This window comes from Tamandua tetradactyla, chromosome 20 (genome assembly GCF_023851605.1).
Source record: "Tamandua tetradactyla isolate mTamTet1 chromosome 20, mTamTet1.pri, whole genome shotgun sequence".
Classification (NCBI taxonomy): domain Eukaryota; kingdom Metazoa; phylum Chordata; class Mammalia; order Pilosa; family Myrmecophagidae; genus Tamandua; species Tamandua tetradactyla.
The window spans coordinates 9,352,881-9,367,464 of record NC_135346.1 but is presented as its reverse complement, the minus strand read 5'-3'; the positions used below and the strand labels follow the sequence as shown (position 1 = coordinate 9,367,464).

General features: G+C 39.1%; 1 protein-coding gene across 3 annotated transcripts in view; it reads right to left on the bottom strand.

Annotated features, from left to right (window-relative positions):
- LYRM7 (LYR motif containing 7) overlaps positions 1-11,586 on the bottom strand; it is a 36,594-nt gene extending 25,008 nt beyond the window's left edge. Inside the window, exon 1 of one of the 3 annotated variants that reach the window (XR_013166663.1) lies at positions 11,333-11,586. Coding sequence is in view for 2 of the 3 variants with exons in the window: in XM_077138329.1 (XP_076994444.1) it covers positions 11,333-11,350 (18 nt within the window). In the remaining variant the exon portion in view is untranslated. The remainder of the gene's footprint in view (positions 1-11,332) is intronic. The other 2 variants (XM_077138329.1, XM_077138328.1) reach the window with 2 other exon arrangements.
- Between the last annotated feature and the right edge of the window lie 2,998 nt (positions 11,587-14,584).

The following is a 14,584-nucleotide window of genomic DNA, read 5'->3' as shown; positions in this document are numbered from 1 at the left end:
AAAACACTGAATGAAGCTGCATGTGAGAATGATAGAGGGAGGAGGGCTGGGGACATAAATGAAATCAGAAAGAAAGATAGATATTAAAAATTGAGATGGTACAATCTAGGAATGCCTAGAGTGTATAATAATAGTGAAATGTACAAGGTACAATTTTAAAAATGTTTTTGCATGAGGAAGAACAAAGGAATGTCATTATTGCAGGGTACTGAAAATAGATGGTAATTAATATTTTAAAATGTCATCTTCTGTGTGAGTCTAAGCAAAAAATGTTTATTAGTTACAAAATTTATATTTTGACTAGTGCATTTCCTAATATAACTTATGTAGATAGTATGATTGAAGGCCATAAGTACTTGGACTCTCAGTTAGGACATGAGATTTTGCTGGTTTGTCCAGAGTGATCCCCCGATGAATCCCAGAATGATTTGATCAGTGACTGGAAAAGTATTTGCAAGCCCCCTTCGGGAGTGGTGAGAACGGGGAGAAATTCAACTTCCCCAAGTTGAATTCTTGATATTCTCACAAGCAGCGTGGACAACCAAAGCTATAGGCAGAGCCCCCAGTCTTGGGGTTTGTTCATATGAAGCTGAACCCCGCAAAGGATAGGTCAAGTCTACTTAAAATTTAGGCCTAAGAGTCACCCCCAAGAGAGCCTCTTTTGTTGCTCAGATGTGGCCCCTCTCTCCAGCCAACACGACGAGCAGTCTCACTACCCTACCCCTCTCTACGTGGGACATGACTCCCAGGGGTGTGGACCTTCCTGGCAATGTGGGACAGAAATCCTAGAATGAGCTGAGACTCAGCATCAAGGGATTGAGAAAAACCCTAGAATGAGCTGAGACTTAGCATCAAGGGATTGAGAAAACCTTCTCAACCAAAAGGGGGAAGAGGGAAATGAGACAAAGTGTCAATGGCTGAGAGATTCCAAACAGAGTCGAGAGGTTATCCTGGAGGTTATTCTTATGCATTAAGTAGGTATCATCTTGTTATTCAAGATGTAATGGAGAGGCTGGAGGGAACTGCCTGAAAATGTAGAGCTGTTCCAGTAGCCATGTTTCTTGAGGATGATTGAATAATGATATAGCTGTCATAATGTGACTGTGTGATTGTGAAAACCTTGTGTCTGATGCTCCTTTTATCTACCTTGTCAACAAAGGAGTAGAACATATGGAATAAAAATAAATAATAGGGGGAACAAATGCTAAAATAAATTTAGTTTAAATGCTAGTGATCAATGAAAGCAAGGAGTAAGGGGTATGGTAGGCATAATCTTTTTTTTCTTTCTTGTGTTCGTGTTATTTCTTTTTCTATTGTCTTTTTATTTCTTTTTCTGAATTAATGCAAATGTTCTAAGAAATGATGAATATGCAACTAAGTGACGATATTGTGGATTACTGATTATGTATGTTGTTTTATTTTATTTTTTTAATTAATAAATAAATTAAAAAAAAAAAAGAGAGATAAGTCCTAACCCCCAGTACCTAGGAATGTGCCCTTATTTGGAATTAAGGTCTTTGCAGATGTAATCAAGATAAGATGAGATCATACTGGATTACAGCGGGCCTTGAATTAATATGACCAGTATCCTTCTAAGAAGAGGAAAATCTGGACACAGAGACACGAACACAGAGGGAAGATGGCCCTCTGCGAATGGACGCAGAGACTGGAGTTATGTTGTCACAAGCCAAGGGAGCACGAGAAGCTGGAAGAGGCCAGGAAGGACCATCCCCCGTGGCTGTGGAGGGAGCATGGCCCTGCCAACACCTTGATTTTAGACTTCTAGCCTCCAGAACTGGCAGAGAATAAATTCTGTGGTTTTAAGCCAAAAAAAAAAAAATGAAATTACATTTTGAACATTAAAGGCATTATCTACTCACAAGAACCCTGATGTGAATTCTTTCTTAAAGAAAAGTTCACTTTATCCTTATTCCTAATTCTGTCTCCCATTAGTTCAAAATTTCATATATCATACTGTGCTGGTTTGAAATGATTTATATACTCTAGAAAAGCCATGTTTTAATTCTAATCACATTTTGTAAAGGCAGCCGTTTCTTCTCATCCCTGTTCAGTACTGAATGTTTGAAACTGCAATTAGATCATCTCCCCGGAAATGTGATTTAATCAAGAGTGGTTGTTAAGCTGGATTAGGTGATGACATGTCTCTACCCATTTGGGTGGGTCTTGATTAGTTTCTGAAGTCCAATAAAAGAGGAAACATTTTGGAGAATGAGAGAGATTTCTGAGAGCAGAGAGTCTACCAGCCAGCGACCTTTGGATGAGAGATGAAGGAAAACGCCTCCCAGGGAGCTTCATGAAAGGGAGCCAGGAGAGAAAGCTAGCAGATGATACCGTGTTCTCACCCTTCCACCCAAGAGAGAAATCCTGACCCTGCTCACCATGTGCCTTCTCACTTGAGAGAGAGACCCTGAACTTCACTGGCCTTCTTGAACCAAGGTATCTTTCCCTGGATACCTGAGATTGGACATTTCTATAGACTTGTTTTAATTGGGACATTTTCTTGGCCTTAGAACTATAAACGAGCAACTTATTAAATTTCCCTTTTTAAAAGCCATTCCGTTTCTGGTATATTGCATTCTGGCAGCTAGCAAACTAGAACACATATTCAAAAGAGAAAATTTATTCTGACAGGTGAAGGACTAAGTCACAATGCTTTCTCAAAATTTTGTATTGAGTAACCCAAATCCCTACAATCCATTATGAAGCAAGATCATACTCATGCAGGAAGAATTAACAACCATTCCCCCAGTTATGGTCCTGGCAGGGCTCTCAGCTGCACGGCTGGTGGGGGAAGGCCAGCAACAGTGGTGGCGGTAGCAGTGGCATTCTCTCCAGGATAAGCTAGTAGCTTAAAAATCCCAGCATCACCAAACACGGTCCTGCTGCTTCTCATCCCTCCCCACAATACACAGAGGGCAGCATCTCTTCCCTTTCTACCTTAGCTCAACTTCCAGAGTTGCAGCGTCTTCAAATACAGCTCAACACTGAAGGGTGTAAATGGTGACCCACTTTTCTACTTAGGGAGAGAGGATAAGCATTACTTTTAATATTCTTTCCTCCTGCCAGAGGCAGTCTCTGACAAAAGAAAGGAAAACAAACAAACAAATAAACAACAAAACCACAGCTGATATATTTTCTTTGGATTTACTTTGATTCTGGTGGAAATCATTATGTTCCTTATTTTAAAACAAGGGGGGAGGGTGGGAACTAAATCCATGGCCAGGCCTGGTTTAGAATCAAACCCTAGGGCTACTGGAAACTGCAAAGCACTGACTTAAATCTCATGAGTGTTAGGACACGATTAAACTTTTCAGGTCTTTTAAAATATCTGTAGGCAGGAAGCCCCTCCTCTCTTCCCTACTCCCTGACAGTAGCCATGCAACAGGATTCTACATACAACGGAAGTTCAAAGAACAATTTATCAAGACACACAGTATAATGATCACCAGGGATATTCCATTTCCAAGAAGGACCAATCATTTTAAGGCCTGTGCAAAAACTTTCTTTTGCTGACTACTGATCACACTGGACAAGCGTAAGTGGTGAGAAAGTTCAAGACTGGGCCTTGATCAATTCTTAGGGTCACGCCTGCCAATGCTAGGGGACATCACAAAAAAATAGTAAATGACATGATAAAAAGTTCATTGCATTCAATCTGGTGTAATTTCTTGGTAATAGTTTCCTATCAGATTTTCCCATTAATACTGATGGTTCTTACTTAGGCTGTGATAATTAGGTTTTGATCTATTGTGACATTAATGATCACAATCAGTTGACTTTGAAATTGTCTTAATTGATGGCTCTTTCCATGTCCACTGCCTCCAGTGTAGGTTCCTTCTATGACCACCAACACCTTCCCCATTACCTTGTTTTAACTCCTCTTACTGAGTTCAGAGACAAGCAGCGCTGGATGATCACTCTCTTCCCACAAATAAAGATTTTAAATTAAAAAATATTTCTTTGACAGAGGAGCAATGAGATGACATTAGGTGAAATGAGCATCAGGATGAAAAGGCAAGAAAACATGCTGTCACTGAAATGGAAAAATTCATCCTAGAAAATAACCAACATCAAGCATGATATTAAAGTGGTAATGACAGGAAGTTAGAGTAACTCTAAAATGACAAGATGAGGTAGATTAAAATTCAAAGAAGTTCAGCACAGGCAAAAAATAAAAATAAACTAGAACTGTTTTTATGAACCGAGTCAAAGAAACTTCACACTTTTAACTTTCCAGTAAAGTATTTCTGGGAATATAACTTCCAAAGCTAGTAACCTCTCAATTATTCAGGCAGAGACAAATACTTTTTCTTGTTCCTGACCCTAAAGTCAGCCTCATGTGAATTCCTCCAAGAGGGATGAAAAATTGAAAAAGATATCACCAATTTTGATAAAATGTCCTAGAAGAACAAAAGTTATTACAGAACCCACAATAATGTAACATATAACTAGACCTGCAACATAGTTAATACAAGACAAGAGGTTTGCAAAAAAAGAAGGCTTTGAGCCTATCTGCTAAAACAGAATAGCATCTAGTCTGGGCAGTGTAAATTCAGTAATGCAAGACCGCGATTTGTAAGAACAGACTTGTGGCAATTACGTAGAAAACTCGTTTTTATTCTATACGTCTAAGGAAGTCTAGAGTGGGGCCTAGCCCCTAACAGAAAGGTAAGTTTACATTTTGATGACAATACAGTCCGAACAAATGGCAGCGATGGATAAAAAATATTATCCTTAAAAAACATAATTGTGATGAAAAAATAAGATTAACTTCTCCATAGATATGGTAAACAGGGGTAAGGCTGCCAATTGGCTGAGCTCTGGGTTCAGAAACAGGAAGAATTCAGGCCAAAGCTCTAATCCTATACCATGAGAGGCAAAAAGTACTCAATGGTAAACAAAGGACTGGAGTCAGGGCTCACGGAATAAAATGTGGACTAAGAACGGTCTCCCCTAACTGTGAGAGGAAGCTGATAACAGCTGAGATTGATACATGGAACTGTAACTTATATAAAACCGTTTCTACTTGGGGAAATGGAAGGAAGCGGAAAGACTTGCTGCCAGGACCAGGCCAGGCTTTCTTCTGCTTCGTTGCCAAGACGTGTCCCCAACATCACCACTAGACTGGACCCTTGGAACTGCCAGTAAAAGGTTTAGTTCTTGACTCGGGCCCTGAGAGACAGATGGAGGTTAACTGAAAAACTACTAGAGAGGGAAGAATGATTTTTACAATAGAAGGGGAAAAACACCTAAAAACTAAATTCCCATCCAAGACAAGTTTATAAAACTAAATTTCAAAACAAATAAAGAAAATACTGGATAAATAAAAAATAGTAAACAAACCTAACAATGACATTAAATTAGTATGCTCAGAATTCTTAAAAAAATGAAGAACATCCATAAAAAGAAATAAGAAATTACAACATAAAGGTAAAATGAAATAATAACATCTAAAATCTTTTTGAGCATATATTGTGTGTAAGCACCATTTTAAGTGCTTTACTTATATTAGAAAACCTATAACATTAAATCCAGACAACAAATAAGAAATAGGAAGCAGAAAACTTAGAACGAATTTCCTCAGAAGCATAAGTTATTGAAAACAGAAAAAAAAAACAACAGAAAGACTAATTCAGAAAATCCCTAAAAGCTCTGGGATATGAAATATGTGGTAACCAATATTAAGTTGAGAAAAATTGTATAGTAAGTAGAATAAAAAGTCAAAGATAAAGAAATTGAGGGGAGAAGAAGATAAGAAAAAGAAAAGAGTAGTTCTGAAGGCCCAACAGTTGATTAACTGGAACTCCAACAGTTGATTAACTGGAACTCCACATACAGAGAATCAGAAAAACACAAAAGGAAGAAATTAAAAGGGGAATAAATCAAGAAAATTATACCAAGTGATGGACATGCTTATTAGATCAAATCAAAAGGACTCCACCAAGTGCTCAGGTCAAAACCCATGGCACAGCACATCATGATGTATGTTAGAACAATGTTGATAAAGAGAAAGTCTCAAACAGAAAAAAAAATCCATATATAAATGATGAGAAAAATCAGAATGGCACCTGACTTCTAAATGGTATTACCATAAATTAGAAGACATGTATAATGTTTGAAAAAATCTGAAAATATACTACCTAGTTCAGAACATTACACAGTCAAATTATCATCTAAATAAAGGGCAAGGAGACACTTTCATTGACGCAAAGTCTCTTAACTGCCATGCACCTTTTATTGGAAAGCTATAGATTGTGCTCCACCCAAACAAGGGCATGAGCCACAAAAGAAAAAGATGTAGAAACCAAGGGCAGGTGATCCAATAAAGGAGAGACAAAGAGGTGACAGTGAAGGATAAAAACACATTTGTGCAGCCAACCCAAAAAGCAACCAGTCTAGACTGTGACAAAAAGGATGAACTTCTCTTGATAGGATGTTGCCAGAAAAAAAGTGAAAAAGGTAGTTTCCTGAGGGTTTGGGAACAGATATCTAAGGAACAATCAATGTTACTAAAAACAAGGCAGTTTATTAATTTCAAGAAAAACTATGAATTAGAAAAGAAAGGCATACAATCATATATTAGAGATCAGCTGTGACCAATTTGCAATATAGTATAGTAATTCTAAAGATATTATAATAATGAAAGCAAAGATGACCACTGATTAGCCAGAAGTTGTGCATGGAATCCTCATTTTCCATAGTTAAAAATCAACAAATATCTCAAAAGAAAAAAAAGTCAAGAACAGCAGTTTAAACATGTTATTTAGAAAAAGGGAGGTGAATACCAGAATAGCTAAATGATAAAAAACACTTACCTCAAGGGAGCAATACTGGGAGGAGGTACCTGAGGGTTTTCTGTACAATACAATTTAACTTTTAAACCTTACACATTTATCACTTAAGAGGAAAGAAAAAGTCACAACGATTTGAGAAGACAAGCACCTAAAGGGAGAAAATATTTGCAAATCAGCTATCTGATTAATAGTCCAGTATCTAGAATATATGAAGAACTCTTACAATTCAACAATAAAAAGAAAATCCAATTTAAGGATTTAAATAGACATTTCTTTAAAAAAAGATAGGACCAATGAGAAATAAGGGCTTAAAAAGTTGCTTAACATTATTAGTCACTATGAAAATATAAATCAAAACCACAATGAGATACCACCTCATATACAGTAGGATGACAATATTAAAAGAGAAATATATTTTAAAATGTTGGCAAGGATGAGGAGAAATTGGAACTATAATACACTGCTGATGGGAATGAAAAATGCTACCATGACTTTGGGAAAAGAATTTGGAAATTCCTCAAAAACTAACATGTTAATATATGACCCAGCAATTTGACTTGTAGGTATGTCACCAAGAGAAATGAAAATAAATGTTCACCCCAAAACTTGCACACAACCACCATTAGAAATTTATTAAAAATTCAAAACACTGAAAATAACAAATGCTAGAGAGGATGTGGAACAAGAGGAACTCTCATTCATTGCTGTTGGGAATGAAAAAAAATACAGCCACTTCAGAAGACAGTTTCGCAGTTCCCTACAAAGCTAAACATAGACTTGCCATATGTGCTAGTTTGATGCTGTTATATACCCCAGAAAAGCCACATTCTTTTAATCCAGTCTTGTGGGTACAGACTTATTGCGGGCGGGACCTTTCAATTACTTGTTTCCATAGCGATGTGACCCCACCCATTCAAGGTGAGTCTTAATTAGTTTACTGGAATCCTTAAAAGAGCTCATGGGGGAAGGGGTAGAGAAAGGTCAGAGCTGACACAGAAAGCAGAGAGATGAAACCAGACTTAGTAAGTTAAAAAATGAAATCCAGTGTTTGTCCTGGAGAAGCTAAGAAGGACCCACAGATGCTTAGAGAGAGAAAGCCACTGGAATCAGAAGCTGAAAGCAAGGAACCAGGAACAAGGACCTGCCAATGCCAGCCACATGCCTTCCCAGTATACAGAGGTGTTCCAAATGCTGGCTCCCTTTTCTTGGAGAAGTTATCCTCTTACTGGTGCCTTAATTTCGCCATTTTCATGGGCTTAAAATTGTAACTTGTAATTAAAAAAAATCCTCTTTATAAGAGCCAAATCCATTTCTGGTATATCACATTCTGGCAGCTTTAGCAAACTGACACATTAAGGAGAGTTTACCCAAAGGAGTTGAAAACTTACGATCACACAAAAAACCTGCACACAAACGTTTATGGCATCTTTATTCACAATTGCCAAAAACTGGAAGCAATCAAGGTGAATGGATAAACTGTGGTACATCCACACAATGGATTATTCAGCAATAAAAAGAAATGAACTTTCAAGCCATGAAATGACACGGAGGAGCCTTAAATGCACATTGCTAAGTGAAAGAAGCCAGACTGAAAAGGGTACATACTGTATGACTTTAACTATATGACACTCTGGAAAAGGAAAAACTAGACAGACACTAAAAGGATGAGTTATTGCCACAAGTTAAGGGGGAGGAAGGGAGGGATGAAAAAGTGGATTGCAGGGCATTTTGGGGCAGTAAAACTATTCTAATTGTTTATACGTAAAACAATTCACATATTGGTGAATACATGAGATTAAGAATTTGTTAAAACCCATATAATTGTACAAGACAAGAGGGAATCCTAACGTAAACTATAGACTTTAGTTACTGATAACGTATCAATACTGGTTCATCAATCATAATAAATATAACTTACTAATGCAAGAGCTAAGGGAAACTGTGTTGGGGAGAGTATTTGGTAATTCTGTGTACTTTCTGTGTAATTTTTCTGTAAACCAAAAACTGCTCTAAAAATTAAGTCTAGTATTTAAAAAAAAACCACAAAATGAAGCAAGTCACATAAATGTATGAATAAAAAAGTATTAAATACAAATCCAAAGTGAAAAAACTTCCATGCAAATGTTCACAGTGGCATTATTTATAATAGCCTAAATGTGGAAACCGAGACATCTATCAGTTGATGAAAGGATTAACAAAATGTTGTATATGCATACATGGAATATTATTCAATGATAAAAAGGACTGAAGTACTGATGAACTTTGGAAAATCAGACTGAGTAAAGGAAGTCAGACATAAAAGACCACATATTGGATGGTTTCATTTATATGAAATGTCCAGAACAGACAAATCCATAGAGACAGAAAATAGATTACTAGTTCCCTACAGGTGGGATGCAGTGGGATGAGGGAATGGGGAGTAATGGCTAATGGGTACAGGCCTCCTTTTTGGGTCGATCAAAATGTCCTGGAATTATATAGTGTGATAGTTTTAGTAAACTCTACTACAACCCACTTAATTTTATACTTTAAAAAGATGACTTTTATGGTATGTGAATTAAATCTCAAGAAGTTATGAACAATGATAAAGACAAGCACATCAGTAAAAATGTTTAAAAAAAATACCATATTTTAGCTGCAAACTAAAAGGTTGTATAAACAGGGGAGACAGGACATAAGTCATAACAGTCCCACTTCTTATTCTGTACAAGTCATGATAACAGTTACCTGCTGGAATTCTTAAGTTATATAGCAGCTTGTTCTGCCAGGTTTCTGCTACCATATACCAATTAAAATTAGTTTTATAAGATGAAAAGAAATAAGGGAGGGACTAGGGAGAATGATAAAATAGCAATATTTGAAAAGATAATAGCTGAAAAATGAAGTACTGATATATGCTACAACATGGACGAACCTTGAACACATCACACTAAGCGAAGAAAGTCAGACACAAAAGGTCTCACATTGTATGATTTCAATGATATGAAATGTCCGGAACGGGTAAATCTTCAAAAACAGAAAGTAGATTAGTGGTTGCCTAAGGCTCCAGGGGGAGGAAAATGGGAGGGTGTGTGTGACAGCTAAGGGGTATGGAGATTCTTTCTGAGGTAATGAAATGTTCCAAAAGTGTTTGCAGTGATGAATGCACAACTTTGTAGCTAAAAGCTACTGAGTTGTACATTTTAAATGAGAAATTCTTATGTTACACGAATTATACCTCAATAAAGCTGTTAAAGAGACACTAGCTGAGAATTTCCCAGAATTTATGAAAAACAGGAGTTCTCAGTTTAAAGAAGCATGAATGATAAGCAGTAAATAAAAACTGAATTCATATTTAAACATGTCATACTAAAAGAACAAGAATTTTATTAAAAGCTGCTTGAAAGGAAAGGCACATTATCTACAAAAAAGTGACAATTAGACTGAAAGCAGATTTTCACAGGCAACAACAGATGCCAGAAGGGAAAATAACATCAATTTAGAATGCAGTGTCAGCTTAACTACTAACTCTCCAAAAGTAACATCAAAATAATACTTTTTCCACTCATACAAAGACAGAAAATAGTTAATATTCATAGGTTCTCATTAAAATAATGAAAAAGGATTGTTTCAACAAGAAGAAATGGATAAAAATTTTCTTTAAAAAATTCCCAAAAAGTTATGTCTGTCTCTAGGATCAAACTGTTCATTGAGAATAAGTGGCACGTTATATTTATTTGTTTCATATAAGCCAGCACAAGGCCTGACATACATACTGGATGCTCAGATAATATCTATTAGATGAATGGAGTTGAAATTTTATGCTACAGGTAATCAACAGCCACTAAATATTCCTGGTAAAGACAGTGACACAATCTTCACCTAACAGGGAGAAAAGTTGGATAAACAATGCTGCAGAGCAGTACTAACTGCTTGGTCTAGAACGATGAGAGCAGGCTGGGAGAAGGAGGTAAAGAGAGGCAGCATAGTAAAGGGAAAAAAGAGGGAGGGAAGGAGGAAGGATGGGAAACAGGAATCTGAGACCCGTTGGCCATGACCCCCGGCGGGGCCCACTTTCCAAGCTCACTGAGAACATTCCAGTCTCCAAATGTTACTTTCGGCACGAGCTTTTGCTGGAACTCGGTTTCTGGACTTCTGTGCACCTTCTGGCTACTCAAATAAGTCCTTCACCTCACTGAAGGACTGTAGCTCTGGACTGCCTTTGGCGTCTCGTACGCTTCCAGGGGATGTGAAATGGGCCCCTCAGACATACGCTCGGTCTGGAGATGAGACCGGGGCCGAACGCAAGTTGCGGACTTGCATCGCAAGTTGCTGACTTGCATCGCGGACGAACGCTCTGTACATGGGGAGCACCCAGATCTAGGACCCAGCCAGTCCCCGGGCTGCCCAGTGGCAATGGCCGTGTCCTCTGCAGAGGGTCCGGCCCATCAGTTACAGAGACCGCAGACAACCTTCACAAGGCCGCCAACTTGCCCTCCCCGTGGGCATCGCACCACCCCCTGCCCGGGCCCCGTCACCTTGGCCGCCTGACCCATGGCTGTCCTCGCCGGTGCGGCCACCTATTCAGACGGCGAGTAGCCCCGCCTCTCGGCAACCAGGGCCACCTAGCGTGGACGCTCCACCGCCCCGTAGCCACGGGCCGAGCGCGCGGCAACCAATCCCCGCGCAGCACCTCCTTTCTCCTCCCGTCTTCCCTTGAGCGACCCGGGCGAGGTGTTTGCTAAGCGGGTGGTAACTGGTAAAACCGCGAGAAGCCGCGGAATCCAATTACTAGGGAGAGGAGACCGGAAATCACCGTGACGCCATGTGAGTGAGGGGCAGGGCAACTTCCGGTCCCTCCCTAGGTACGCGGGGGACTGAGAGTGTGGTGGGTTTTTATGGATGGTTTATTCACCTCTGTTATTATCTCCTGTGGGGGGTAGGGCCGAGTACTAAAGAGCCCTTATTTTAACGTTTCCCAGTTGCAACTTTTTCCTTGGCAATTTATGTCAATAAGAGACAACCCTGACAACTACGGCGGAGATGAACAGTTTAAAAGCGCTATTTGTATTTTGTCTCGTTTAATCCCCTCGGAAGGTGAGATTAAGTTCTTCCCTCAAAATTTACAGGACTGGATAGTAGTGATCTGGGATACAAATCTATGCTTGATCCCAGCTCCTAGGCTTGCCCTCTACACATCCTCCCTCCTCTGCTTGCCCTACTCCTTGGTTCTGCTGGTTAAGATGTCGGAAATGGATAATCTAGTAGCAGCATCAGAATCATAAACAGTCATAAAGCATTTATTTAAGTGCCTTTTATCTTGTAATCTTTGGAGGCATCAAGAAAATTCTCCTGGTCCCTGTAGCATAATTGTTGGTTGCCTTCTCCACCCCCACAGCCTTTGAGGTTAACTTTTCGGTTAAATTGACTTTATTGAGAACGAAAGGTTTGGACCAGTGGATCTCCAAGGCCCTTTTCCTTCTCTGTGATCTCTGTCATCTTAAATAATATTGCATGTCATCATGACCCAGCGAGATAAAGTCAACTTCGTTTTTTATTGCAGTTCTTTACTGACTGACTCTTTACTGAAGAGAAGCTAACTTAATCAGGCAATTAAATCAAACATACTGAATACTATCCAGGAAACGATAAATTAGATGATCTCCCGTCATTGCATTGTAGTCCATTCTGTATGCTAAGGAATGATTAAAAGATGCTTATTTTCATTTCCATTTTAGGGGTATGGCCCCTATTTCTTGAAAATGGATAATTTATTGTGATAGCTAATTAGGACCCTACATACATTTAACACAAACCCCCTCACCTGCAAATATCTGAAAATAGTTCCCATAATGCCAAATCCGTTCAGTCTGGAGGCTTAGATAAATATGTTTGGTTCTTTCAGCTGTTCCACAATTAGGTGGTTGTTTACCATGCTGGTTGTTCTTCTGTCTTCATGCTGGAACTTGTCTTGGACAGTCTGCATCTGAAAGTGCAGAGCACAGAACGAATGAGGAATTTCAACATGCTTGTCATGTAAGATCATAGACCTATATGATAGGCAGTGTTCCAGGCCAGCACAAACCTGACACCAAAGAATTTGCTAGAAAGAAGCTTACCCATGAGTTTAATCAGGGGCTTACATACAGAAGGAAGATCTTCCCCAATGGTGGCTGGTTGGGAGATGAAAGTCTGTCCTCAGCCCAAAACCAAGAGAGGGAAAGGGGGGTGGGGGTGGGGGTGGGCCCAGGAAAGGACTTATACAGTTTAACTGTCTTTTGGAGATGTGGTTACGATGGAGTTTCAGCAGACTCTCAGAGATTTGGTTATTAGGGGAGGCGGGGTTTTTCATTCTTTGACCTTTAATGTCTTTTCTGGGAAATTATGTGACTTGCTGTCAAAATGGAGGAGGGGTTGGTGCCTGGGCCCTGGGTCCTTACAGGCAGAGTAATGGCTCTCCAAATATGTCAATGTTCAAATCCCAGAAACTTCTGAATATGTTACCTTGTATGGCAAAAGAGACTTTGCAAGTATGATTAAATTAAGGATTTTGAGATGGGAAGATTATCCTGGATTATTCAGTAGGCTTAATGTAAACACAAGAATCCTTAGAAGTTGAAGAAGGAAGCAGAGTAGAGAAAGGTTTGAAAATACCATGTGGTTGACTTTGAAGCTAGAGGAAGAGACCACAAGGCCAGAAAAGCTGGAAAAGGCAAGAGAATGGGTTCTACCTTCCAGCCTCCAGGAGGGATGTAGCCTTGCTGACATCCTGATTTTAGCCCAGTGAATGCAGTTTGGACTTCTGACTTCTAAAATACCATCTGAATTCCTTGGCTTGTGGCCCCTTCAAAGCCAGCAATGTAACATGTTCAAACCTTTCTCTGACTCTTACCCTTGCTTAAATCATCACTTCTCCTTGTCTGATTCTCACTTTCCTGTGTCCCTTTCACTTATAAGAGCCTCTGTATGATTATATTGTACCACTTGGATAATCCAGGATAATCCCCCCATTGCAGGATCCTTAAATTAATCACATTTGCAAAGTCTCCTTTGCCATGTAAACTAACATATTCACAGGTTCCAGGCATTAGGATATGGACATCTGCCTACCACACCCAGTAGAGGTGAAGCCAGTCAGTAAGGTGAAGTGGAAGGAAATGAGACAGAAGCAGGGCTAGGCATGATCAAATAAAGTCCTATAAGCCAAAGTAAGTATTTTAAATTTTATTCTGTAATGGAATGCCTTAGAGTATTTCTAATAGGGGAGTGACACCATGATTTATATTTTATGAAGATCATTTGGGGTGCTGTGTGGCAAATTATCTATCATGGAAGCAGAGAGGCAAGGTAGGAGGTGGTCAAACTTCTCCTGGCAAGAGATGTTGTGGTTTAGATTAGGCCATTGGAGGTAGATGAGGTGGGAAGTGATTAGCTTCAAGGTGAGTTGAAAATACAGAGAGAAGAATCAAGATGACTTCAAGGTTTATGGCTTGAGCAGTTGGGTGAATGGTAAGATCGTAGATGTAGAATGCTGTAGGAGGAAGATTGTTGTTTGTTGTGTAGGGAGAAAAATCAATTCGAGGTTCCTGGTAAATATCCAAATGGAGATGGTGAGTAGGCAGTAATGTATACCATAGACCAGTCTGGAATTAAGGGGAAAGGTAGGTCAGGAGATAAATATTTGGGAGTCAGGACTATATGTAAAAAGCCTTTGGACTTACTTCTAATATGTAAAAATAACATTATTTTCATCTGAACCAGTTCACATTTTAAAAAAAATTTAACCTTTT